This window comes from Anabrus simplex, chromosome 6 (genome assembly GCF_040414725.1).
Source record: "Anabrus simplex isolate iqAnaSimp1 chromosome 6, ASM4041472v1, whole genome shotgun sequence".
Lineage (NCBI taxonomy): Eukaryota > Metazoa > Arthropoda > Insecta > Orthoptera > Tettigoniidae > Anabrus > Anabrus simplex.
Genome location: NC_090270.1, coordinates 345,059,134 through 345,071,967, shown reverse-complemented (window position 1 = coordinate 345,071,967; position 12,834 = coordinate 345,059,134). Strand labels below are relative to the sequence as shown.

Below are 12,834 nucleotides of genomic sequence, written 5' to 3'. Positions count from 1 at the left end.
AAAAAGAAAAGAAAAAAAGACGACGGCACGAGCAGCGGAATGCAAGACATATGGCCAAAGATAACAAAAATCGCAGACATAGCACTCCCATTCATTAGTGCCAGCCCTGGACCTCAAGAAAGAAACAAAAGACGGCGCAAGCAGCGGAATGCAACACCATGGACTCCTATTTACAGCCAGTAAATACGTATACATATTTCTTGCTAGTAACAACGGTATTCATTAATCAACCTGGGATTTGAGACTTTATTTGAGTAAATCAATGATTACCTTTCATTTGTGGCAAATATTACAGTGATATTTCGTGGATCAACATCGTTCACGTAACCAAACATGAGTTTTAAAATATGTAATAAGTACAGCGGGAACGAGACTCGAATCACATCATCCAGGTTCGCAGACAAGCACGGTGACCACCCGGCCACCGCTCCGTTTGACTGCGGTGTAAGTCTTCAAATATATACACGTTGCTTTGAATGGGGGATTCATCAAGTTTTGGGAAATTATTACGTTGCAGACCTGACATGTTTATGTAAAATTTGTTCGCCTTTTAGTGTTCTATCACCTCTGCTTGGTCCGAAGCGGATCCTGCATCATGACATTTGACCACATTATTTTTGAAAACGAAAGCATATTGACCTAAACCCTTCTCCACGAGTTACTGTATAGTGTCCCTCAACAGATACAATGAAGCTTGTTGAAATCGAAGGACACAGGGTCAGGCCTCTCCTTGTTAGAGGAGAGAACAACATGGATTTAAATATAACAGGAGCACTGATCTTTGCCTTGTGGATGCTCACGGGTAGAGATGAGAATTATAGGCACTAAAAACAGTTAAAATAGACAGGCATATAGGCTCTTAAATTATCCAAAATGGGCAAGTAAATAGGCACTATCGTGTAAAACAGCCAACAAAATAGGCATGAAACAATACTTATAATTTAATAACACACTCAATTACTATAAAAGGAATTTACAACAAGAAACTTTTCAATGTTTTTCGGGAACAATCTTGTTCTCCTATCGGGCAGAATGTTTTGTACTGAGAGAAGGATCTCTCAACATCACAAGCAGTGATTGGACAAAACTTCAATGAAGCCACTTCATCTGGTTTTACTTCAACTGCTTCATCTACCTCACCTCGTAGCACCCTGGCTACTTTTACTGTCACTTTCCATCACAGATTCTGCTGCAGGACTCTTATGGAACTTTTTGCTAACAGCAGCTACCTTCCCAGAGGTTCGGTCAAAAATTCTCCTGTCTTCGTCCACAACCCTAAATGACTCCACCAGGGGAAAGCCACTCTTCTCCAACTCTGTGATTGCTCCTGGCAGCTTGTTGAAGTTTGAAGATACTCAAGTTTAAGCAGGGTGATATTAGCTTCCACCACTGCAGTGCACAGGTCTATAGAAAATTGTTGTTGGTCGCTGTTCACAGTGGACTGGTAGAAAAGCTGCGATGACACAGCTTTCTGTACTATGTTGATCTATATGGTATCTTTTCACATTTGATCTGAAAAACAATAAAATTGACTTAAAATAAAATGTCACCATATCTTAAGTTTCTACAGCTGGCCTAATTGGCAATAATGCTTAGTATAATCATGCGTTTCATAAAAAAAGAAAAAGACTATTAGAGGTGATGTTTCTAGAAGTACAAAACTTTAAAAGTAGGAACAAGAGAATTTGTAATTTACATAGAAATATGTACTAAAAATGTTAAGTTTCCTGTCGAGTTCACAGGGTGAAAAAACAATAAAAATGAAGTGAAACGATACCCGAATAGCGTTGAGGAGAGATCCTTCCAATATGCTTGCCAGGGTCTCACCAAGCTGCCCCTAGCAGTATTCTTACTTATATAAAAGAATTAAAACGGAGGCACTATAAATCTCAGATTTGTGAACATTTTATGTTGCTATTCGCCGGCTCTGGTCAGCCGGGTCAGGTGTCATGAAGAATATTTTCTGTTGCCTGCAATAGATCCTGTATCATGCGTGCCCACTAGGTTGCTACCCTCCTTGAAAATTAGAAAACTGCATGAATTGAAATTGTCGTGGCATCTGCCCATAACCTTACTTTCTGTCAGAATTTAGCAAGACTCTAGATGGGAAGGTAGAGGTTACACAGCCCAGACTCTCTTTGCTTGCCCCTCCAACACAATGGTTACTAACCGAACCTCACCAATCCATAACAAAGGTCTTCTCACTGGCTTGGTCTTGTAAAGATAGTCTTTGCAGCCTTGTAAAAAACGCTGTGCCATCGTCCAAGCCATGCCATCTAGCGTGTCTAGCCTCTGTGACATCGTCCTAGCTGCACCACATTCGATCTTCAACCTACAGTATGTTTCGCGAAGGCCTAGCGGAAGCGTAATAGAGTTCACTAGAGCCTACACATAGCGTTGGTGAAAGTTACTCACAATTTTTAAAAATTACATTTCAGTTGTAGTCCGCTTCTGTGGAGTAGTAGTCAGCGTGATTAGCCGCCACCCACGGAGGCCCGGACTTGATTCCCGGCTTTGCCACAAAATTTAAAAAGTGCCACGAGGGCTGGAACGGAGTCTACTCAGCCTTAGGAGGTCAACTGAGTAGAGGTGGGTTCGATTCCCACCCATGCCATCCTCGAAGTGGTTTTCGTGGTTTCCTACTTCTCTTCCAGGAAAATGCCGGGATGGTACTTAACTTAAGGACGTGACCACTTCCATCCCTCTTCATTGCCAGGCCCTTCCAATCTTCCCATGCCTTCACAAGGCCCCTGTTCAGCATAGAAAGTGAAGCCGTCTGGACGGGGTACTAGTCCTCCTTCCCAGTTGTATCCCCAGACCCAAAGTCTCACGCTCCTGGACACTGCCCTTGAGACGGCAAAGGTGGGATGCTTCGCTGAGTCCGAGGGAAAAACCTACCCTGGAGGGTAAACAGATTAAGAAGGAAAGAAACAAAGAAAGAAAACATTTCAGTTGTAAATCTCTATTTTCACATGAAATGAATCAGAGTTCAAAACACAGATATTTAATTTTCATCCACTCTGTGACAAGAGACCACTGGTGTTCTAACTCCACATTCAGTAATTGAATAATTATTTAAATTTTAGCAATATAAATTATTAAAAGTTCACGACTAATACAGCATTGCAACAAAACAACTTTCGAAAATACGTAAATTAATAGACTTTTAAATGCTACAGTGAAATGCGATCATATTTCAGTCACAAAAAAATAAAAATAAATAAATAAAAGGAACAAACGAACTTACCTGCTTAGAGCAAGCTTGGCAGAAGACTGCCCTTTCATCCCTAGTGAAATTGGGATCCCTTGTGATCCACCACTTCAGCCAGTAGGACTTTGACGGTTTTTGTTTCCAATTAAAAAATTTTTTACGTCACGCCGACACAGATAGGTCTTATGGTGACGATGGAATGGGAAAGGCCTAGGAGTGGGAAGGAAGCGACCGTGGCCTTAATTAAAGTACATCCCCAGCATTTACCTGGTGTGAAAATGGGAAATCACGGAAAACGATCTTCAGGGCTGCCAACAGTGGGGCTCGTCCCTCCTATCTCCCGGATGCAAGCTCACAGCTGCGCGCCCCTAAGTACACAGCCAACTCTCCTGGTGATTTTTCTTTGGGCATTGCCACAGACACACTCACAATGCGATAAAGCGTACATGTACAACAGTTCACATTGAGAAGGAGGTATAAGGGATATGGGCTGTGCAACGCAGTTCGACGTTGATTGGTTCTCGCATATATCTTAGAAGGTTGGAGGGGTGGAAGGCTTCAAGATCAAATTGTTCCTTGTTGCTCTTGATGGAAATTTCCCAAGAACTATTTCTGGTGACTTCCGAGAATTCCCATTTTTGTCTGTGGGTAAACAGATCTTGAAAAATGAGAAGATAATTCTGTTCAGCATATAATGCACTGGAAGAAAATCGGCTTCTTTAACCTCTTAAGTGCTGAGTTACCAGTTAACTGTTTGGTTCTTCAGTGCTGAGTTTTTTCATTCGTGAGTTAAAAAAAATGTAGAAGCCTCAATTTTTAACTTATCAGTGGGGTGATTAGCTTAAAATCTTTATAAATGTTGGTTCTTTATAAATCTAAATGCAAATGGAAAATCCTACACTTATGTTCAATATTATTTTGAGAGAAAACAAAATTACACTTCTGTGCCCGTTCGTGCATTATCTTTATACAAAGTAAAGAGCCCAAAATAATAATATTTCCTAAAATCTGTAGGCATGTAACAGATGTAACGTCTTAGAAGTATATAGGTTGATATTTTAAAATACTTTCAAAACCTGGAACGTGCTGATGGTTAAATGTTTTCTACTGGTTGTTTGTGATGCTGATTTCTTCAACTATCTGCACCAATTCCACTGGCACAAAAGTTTTTAAAAATCAATGATTTTCGGGTTGTCATCAAACACTACTTGGCCTTCAGAGCCTGTCACAGTTACTTGAAAATCTGGTGAAGAAAAGTATTTTTTTTGCTAGGGGTTTTACGTCGCACCAACACAGATAAGTTTTATGGCGACAATGAGATAGGAAAGGCCTAGGATTGGAAGGAAGCTGCCGTGGCCTTAATGAAGGTACAGCCCCAGCATTTGCCTGCTGTGAAAATGGGAAACCACGGAAAACCATCGTCAAAGCTGCCGACAGTGGGGTTCGAACCCACTATCTCCCAGATGCAAGCTCACAGCTACGCGGCCCTAACCACCGGTCAACTCGCCTGGTATGTGAGCATTTCTTCAAGCGAGAAACAAATAAACAGGAAGAAAGACATTAATGGTAAACCGACTAAGAATGCACCAAACTGAAATAATTACGGAAAAGCCACAGTTGCTGGCCTTGAAACAATCTTTTGACATACATAAGACCAAGAAATTATTCAAAATAAACTTTCAACGTGTTAGGTCATGTTAGTACAAACAATTCGATTAATTTGATGAGATTTAGCCCATGCCAATGTGACCCGAACAATTTCAGTTTTTGCCTTAATGATCTATGGGCAAAAGGAAAGGCTACAACACAGCTGTAATTGCAGGAGGTTAGGAGTTTCATGTACCTGATATTATCTGCTGCCAAGGAGTTCAAGGAATGCCTTCATTCAGATGGAAACAGTTTTGACAACATAGAGGGTTTTTGTAGTGAGCTCAATTTTGTGAAAGAAGGGTGTGTCAATTATTTCTTGTTCTGTGATACAAGTTGTCATCATAAAGCAGAATGTACAAATAGCAATGTTTAGCAAAATACATTTTGTATTATTGTCATTAATAATATTTCAACTTTAAACATGATTAAGACTGTCACCAAAATGTATGTGTTTCTACTAAAAATTTTGAAATAAAATTGCTATTATTTTAAAAACAAATGAGATCTTGTTGTACACTTAAACTTGTCCAGAAGCCTGACATAATTTATGCATAAAAAGGCTAAATGACAAACAACAGGGCACTTAGTTGTTTTACTCATAACTGATGTGTTAATAACAAGTTATGTGCCAAATATGATGCTTGGCAGTTTTATGCATAACTATACTCACTAATAAGATAAAACATCTAAGTGACAAACGCTAATAAATGAATTGCTGAGAGTATTTTTTCTAATTTAAACACAAGAACTCTCTATGTATACAAATAACGGTTGGTTCTTTTTTGAAACTCAAATAGGGCCAACAGGAGATATTTAGCAGTTGTTTAAATGTCCAAACCTTTAATCAGGTTTTTATCTGTTTCAGCATTTGCCAGATAGCTATTTAACACATAACACTGACTAATTATAAAAACATCAATCATATACCAGTTCTCCATAAGTTGGACTAGGACCCCAAGCAATAACACTATCATCTGCAGCCATTACAATGCTGGTAAAACCACAGCCAACACTACGAACTGCCCATCCTGTCAGATCCTGAATGGGTTTAGGGTACATATTGGCTTCACCCGTTCTCTTGGTCTGTCCAAACAAGTACACGGCCCCTGAAAAGTGAAAATACGTAATAATACACACAGAAATATGAGATGTGTAAAGATACAACAGCAGAAAACACATACTCAATTAACTGTATTTGTATCAAAAAAACATCTGTTATTAGACAAATAAAACATAAAATATTTATAAATTATAAAAACAACGATCTGCATGTCCCCAAACAATGTTCACCTTTTTTTTTTGCTATTTGCTTTACATTGCACCAACACAGGTAGATCTTACGGGGATGATGGAATAGGAAAGGCCGAGGAATGACAAGGAAGCGGCAGTGGCCTTAATTAAGGTACAGCCCCAGCATTTGCCTGGTGTGAAAATGGGAAACCACAGAAAACCATCTTCAGGTCTGCCGACAGTGGGTACGAACCATGTTCACTTTTAAACAGATGTTTTTGGGCTTCATAAGTGCCAGAAAATCTGTTCACAAAAAGCCTCTCACATGTAAGAGTTCTTGAATTTCAAATGACTACACTAGGATTGAGGAGATCAGGAGGAGAGGAATCACTGCTGTGGTAGAGAGAGTGGCAACACTCAAATGGCAATGGGTGTGTCATATGGAGAGAAGTAACCTCAAGTGGTCAAGAACTCTGGTCTCTATCTGCAGTAATTTCTCAAAGTCTCAATGATAAATTCCCTGCATTACAGGCTTTCTCATGTGTTCTGACCGACGAATTCTGGATGATAACAAAAGATACAGACAGACATGCAAACCAGTGTTTATCTAATCCGGACTAAACAAAAAATCTTCATGACGATAAATAGTTTGACACAAATAATGATAAAATGAAGGCTTACCTTGCACTATGCATTATTATGGCTCAAGTAAAAAGAAGCTCTAAGTGAAAATGAACTGGTCAAAGGGATATTGTTGAAACTATGATATTCATTAAAACAATGCAGTTTGTGTGCTTCTTACTTATTTTAAGATTTCTGTATTTTCGTGATAACGAAACTTTTCTTTTACAATTGGCCTTATGTTGCACCGACACAGATAGGTCTTGTGGCGAGGGTGGGATAGGAAAGGCTTAAGAGTGGGAAGGAAACAGCCGTGGCCTTAATTAAGGTACAGCCCCAGGATTTGCCTGGTGTGAAAATGGGAAACCACGGAAAACCATCTTCAGGGCTGCCGACAGTGGGGTTCGAACCCACTATCTCCGGGATGCAAGCTCACAGCCGAGCGCCCCTAACCGCACGGCCAACTCGCCCGGTGATAACGAAACTGTAGACGTCAGTGATAAGCTAAGAAAAGTAAGAAGTGTCGTGGACTTTCTAAATAACAGATTTCAGTCCTTTTATATGCCACAGCAGGATGTAGCTATGGATGTGTCACTGATGAAATTTAGAGGACTTTTATCTTACATGCAGTTCAATCCTTCCAAGCGTGCTAGGTTTGGAGTAAAATTTTATAAACTTCGCAAATCCAATTCAGGCTACTGTGTAAAATAAAAAATTTATACTGGTAATGATTTACTTGTGGGAAGTGGGTTAAGTGCAAGTGAAAGTGTACAGCTTGAACTGGCAGAACCTATCTTGGACAAGGGATATAATCTTTATTTAGATAACTGGTATTCATCACCTAAATTATTTGTGGAACTTTGTAACAAAAACATGGATACAACAGGAACTGTACGAAGAAACAGAAAGGTGTCGTCCGAAGATTTAGTGAAGAAGTAATTGAAGAAAGGCAAGACAGACAGAAGGTCAAGTCATGGTCTAGAGGCTATAAAATGGCATGTCCACAAGGATGTTTACATGCTGTCTTCAAAGCACAGAGGTGTGGAAATGGTGGCCACTGAGGCTAAGAAGAGAAAGAGAGGGAACAAAAGGTGTTAGGTAGAATATGGCGAAGTAGTGTGTGTTAAGAAACCCTCAATGGTCTTGGGCTACAACAGGGGAATGGGAGGGGTGGACACGACATGATTGAGTGCTTGCCTGTTTTTCTATTATAAAGTAGCGCAGGAAAGAATACAAAAGTTCACAGCATTTCGCATGAACCTGGCAGAACACATTCTTTGAATCTGCAATATTGCCGACAGGAGTAAATAGCACTTATTAAGGTCAAATTTAGCAGTAGTCACTATTCCTAGTTGCCTGTTTTAGTCTTACTTGTTTAAATAAATAAACATCTTTAATTGCATTCAAAGCATTTTAACATCTTAATTACAATTGAACTCTTTCCATAATTTTCTCAAATGACCTTCGGTATGGAGAAGAAGTAACTCGTGCTTCAAATTATGTCTGTAACCCTTAGGAATTTAATTTTCAAAAGCAAATTATCTAACATAAATTCATTAGAATAGCGCATGCCTTTGAGGCTGGTGTTACATTTCGTGAGTATTGTGACCACAATTAATTTTTTGTTTCTTGATAAGGAAATTAACGACTATCTTTAGCTTGACTTGACATATTGATCTTATTTTCAATCTGCTTCAATTTGGCTCTCCAAGCAGCTAATTTTTCTTGGTTCAACTTGTCTTCTCAAATTCTAAAAGCATCAATATCACAGCCATCTTAGATGTACATGGCAAACTGAGATTAGGTTCTTTTTATTTTTACATAATCGTCACTCTTAGATGTAGAGGAAAAATTGAGTTCATTACATTCTAAATCACTACTGTTCGTGCTGTCATGCCAACATGTTTTCTGAATAACTCTCGTTCCAATGGGAGCTTCTGAATTTTCAGGGACCTGATTAAATAGGATGGCAAGTTTGGAAAAATACTGTGGGACCGCTCTTGGCTTTAAGCTCCATCATGTTCGTGGTTATAATTATTTGTAGAATGTTAGTGCCAATATCGATATTTTATTACTTTTTACCCTCTTCAGGTGTACGAATTGGCAACATAGCAATTGTATTTTTTTGTACAAAGCAATTGATATTTTTAATGATGATAAACATGTTTCTTCTGGTGGTAACAATCAAATTCGTTTTCATCCCAAGTTATTGGTCCTCTGGCCCGTGATATTAAAATAATCATCAAGTTAACATCATTAAAGTTAACTGAATATGTAGGATGCTAATTAGTTTATAATATCACCGAAATTTTAAACATTTTGGAATTTACCTTTATTTCCATATGAGACATGCTTCGCCTTTCATTGAAGACATCATCAGTCACAGTACTACCTCAAGGCATAAATCAGGTACCTGATTTGTAATTACGTTGTTATTACAGTAGGGACAGTAAATGAGAAAAACAATTTTCATTGGTAATATGGATACCAACATATCAGCCGTTGGCTGTAAATTACCGTTGTGAAGGATAACAGCGTCAAAATGTTAGGGTATGTCTTACAAAGGTTAACTTAACATATTTACATGGGAGCAGTCTAAGGAAAAGATAAGTGACTGGCACCAATAAGTAAGACCACAGGGTATTTAACAGTGTCCAGCAGCAGTGGTCCTATGAAATATTGATGTTACACTAACAGAAATGTTGGGAAAATGTTACTAAAATTTAAATGAGAAAAACAATGTTCATTAATAATATGGAGTTTAAAAGGACTATAATAACATATTTACATGGGGGTAGTCTAAGGTAAAAGATACAGTAGTTGGCACCAATGTGTAAAACCACAGGGCATTTAGACAGTGCCCAGCAGTGGTGGTCTGACATGAATCATTGATGCTACTCTATAAGAAAGTTTAGGAAATTACAAAGATTATAATTATATTTACATGGAAGCAGTTTGGGGAGAAGGGATACAAAATGTCTGGCACCAATGTGCATAACAATAATTTCTGCCGTTGGTTGATGATCACAGTATTGGCAAGACAACTACACAGTAATATGTAGCAGTGGTTCGACCTCGGTTCATAATTATTTGGAATGCTAAGAAAAATATTCCAACGTTTTTTGAGATCGCCAAATGAGGCTCCATTAAGAGAGTAGTCATACTGAAAGCCGCCTGGTTGAAGTCCCGGGTTCATGAATATGGCTCCATAAGCAACGGTAAATTTGGCTGGGGTGGAAGGAAATTTGATTGGGTGTCGTAATGTTTAGGCATAATTTCGGTGTAGTTGAAAAGAAAGGTCGTTAAGTACATGGTGCATTGTGAATGGCAACATGACAGCCGTTATTTGTTGATAATGGTATTTTCAGGGTGCATGTTGCGGGGTTGGAATCACTCTCTTATTGAGTTTTGTTAACTTCTTGACAACTTTGAATGCTATGTGAAAAATACCAGCGTGGGAATAGTTGATGAGACTTTGAACGGAGGTATTGTCATAATTGAAAACATGAGGAACATTGGGATGAAGTTTTTGTTTTGTGATACTGGCCTAGTGAAATAGAATGGAGTTTATATCCGGCGCAATCCGCAGTGGAGGGATCAAATGTGAAGGTACACTACGACTGAGTTGGAGTGTCACGGCTAGGACAAGTCATCTTCAATTCTGTCTGTGAAGTGGAGCTGTAGTGGCACGCCATGTTGGTGCCGGTGCATGCTGGATGCTGGCGTGTTGTTAAAAGCTGTGGTGGGTGGAGTGATAATTATCTGCAATCGAGATATTATTAAATTGATGTTTAAAAGAAAAGATCTAGGTAAGTAAAGAAGAGTAAATGTTAGTAATACACACCCGATATGCCGCTGAGAAGCTACTTGTTCGGGGTAAGTGTTGACTGACTATGAAGGAAGCTCAGCCAGTATTCCGTGCATGTATTTGTGCGGTTATGGTGGAGGGAGGAGCTATGGGCGAAGGTCACACACAGAGTTGATGGAAAGGCGGGAGGTAGAGTGAAGGGGCGAGCTTGTATATGTGTTGGGAGTGCTGGTTGATATGGTATTTAAAAAAAAAAAAAAAAAATTCGAAAATTACGTGGATAGTGTTGATGTCTATTTTGTATATGAAGTTGAGATTTTATTTATTTGTGTTGGGTGTTGTGTTTTTGAAGGTCTTACGGTTCTTACTTCTCGTATTGTATCCATGAGGTCGTGGTGGAGAAGAAGTGCTTGGGAGGGAGGAGTTATGGGCTTGCTATCATTGCGTAGGGGGGAGTTGGTGGGAATGGGGAGGTAGGGGGAGGGGGGTGTCTCAACGTGTTGAGAGAGATAGTTGATGTGGTATTAAAGATTTTAGAAAAATTTGTTGTTTTAAAATTCATTTTTTGGAGCATAGTGGGAATTTGGTCGCAAAGGTTTTTTTTAAAATATCTAGTTTTTGTCTTTATTGAAGTGTTGGTCTAGAAAGATGTATAGGTTCTCATATTCGGTCATTAGCCTGCCTTTCTCAATTCTTTTCAAGATTTTAAAATCTTGTTCTATTGTGGTGAAGTGGTGACCAGTGTCCCTCATATGGGTACTCACTGCGAAAAATTTATTATGTTTTTGGGCATTGAAGTGTTTTAAATATCGAGTTTGGAAGCTCCGGCCAACACCCAAAAACATAATAAATTTTCCGCAATGAGTACCCACATGAGGGACACTGGTCACCACTTCACCACAGTTGAACAAAATCTAAAAATCTTAAAAAGAATTGAGAAAGGCAGACTAATGACCGAATTTGAGAACCTATACATCTTTTAGACCAACACTTCAATAAAGACAAAAACCTCAATGAAGTAATAGATATAAAAAGCCCCCTTTATGACCAAATTCCCACTATGCTTCAAAAAATGAATTTTCAAGACAACTTTTCTAAAATCTATATATATATATATATATATAAAATAAGAGTTTTGTCTGTACATTGCTCAGAATTTGAAAAGAATGGTATTTCTATATCGGTCATGTCCATAGTAACAAGGAAATGCAATTTTTTCTTTTCCGTAATTTCTGTCTGTCTGTATGTACACACATCACGAGAAAATGACTGAAGAGAATTGAATAAAAATCGGTATGCAAAGTCGGGGAATAAGTCGCTACAATCTAGGCTATGAATAATTTTGATCACGCTGAGTGAAATGGTAGTTTAGGGGAAGGCCTAAAATTTAATTCTCAAATATTTGTGTTATTAGTGGTTGTATCTTAATGAAAACCGGTATGCAAAGTTGGTGAATAAGTCACTATAATCCAGGGTATAAATAATAATTGTATTCACACTGAGTAAAATGGTAGTTTAGGGGAAGGCCTGAAATGTAATTCTCAAATATTTATGTTATTGGTGGTCGTATCTTAATGTAAATCGGCATTTGAAGTCTGGAAATGTGTCTGTATTTCTAGGCGATAAATAATGTATTCATGCCGAGTGAAATGGTAGTTTGGCGGAAGGCCTAAAATTTAATTCTCAAATATTTGTTACTGGTGGTCATATCTTAACGGTCGGTTGGCAAAGTCGGGGAATAACTCGCTACAATTCAGGCCATAAATAATTGTATTCAGGCTAAGATTAGTGGTAGTTTAGGAGAAGGCTTAAAATTTAGTTCCGAAATATTCATGTTATTAGTGGTCCTATCTTAATAAAAATCAGTATACAAATTTGGGGAACAAGTCGCTATAATCTAGGCCATAAATAATTGTATTCATGCTGAGTGAAATTGTATTTTAGGGGTAGGCCTTTTGTTTAATTCTCAATTATTCGTGTTATTAGTGTTCGCATCGATATAAATACTACATAGCTAAAGTTATACAGAATTAAATTTCCGATCATTTACGTCTTATTCATTGTTACCATACCGGCTATTATCACAGAGATATTAATGAATTTCGATTTTTCTTATCAAGTCCATATCAGTGCCAAGTCACAAGAAAATGGGTGAACAGAATTGAATGAAAATCGGTATGTAAAGTCGGAGAATAATGAACTACAGTCTATGCTATAAATAATTTTATAAGGCGCCCTAATATCACAAAGTTGAAAGAAAAATAAATGCGAAGGCCTACAATATAGAAAGCTCATAAAAGTGATAAACAATAAT

The 12,834-nt window shown here is 38.3% G+C and overlaps 1 protein-coding gene across 2 annotated transcripts in view; it reads right to left on the bottom strand.

The window, feature by feature from the left end:
- LOC136875365 (protein RCC2 homolog) overlaps positions 1–12,834 on the bottom strand; it is a 321,715-nt gene that overhangs the window by 64,216 nt on the left and 244,665 nt on the right. For both annotated transcript variants that reach the window (XR_010860420.2, XM_067148916.2), the window contains exon 9: positions 5,789–5,967. Coding sequence is in view for 1 of the 2 variants with exons in the window: in XM_067148916.2 (XP_067005017.2) it covers positions 5,789–5,967 (179 nt within the window). In the remaining variant the exon portion in view is untranslated. The remainder of the gene's footprint in view (positions 1–5,788; positions 5,968–12,834) is intronic.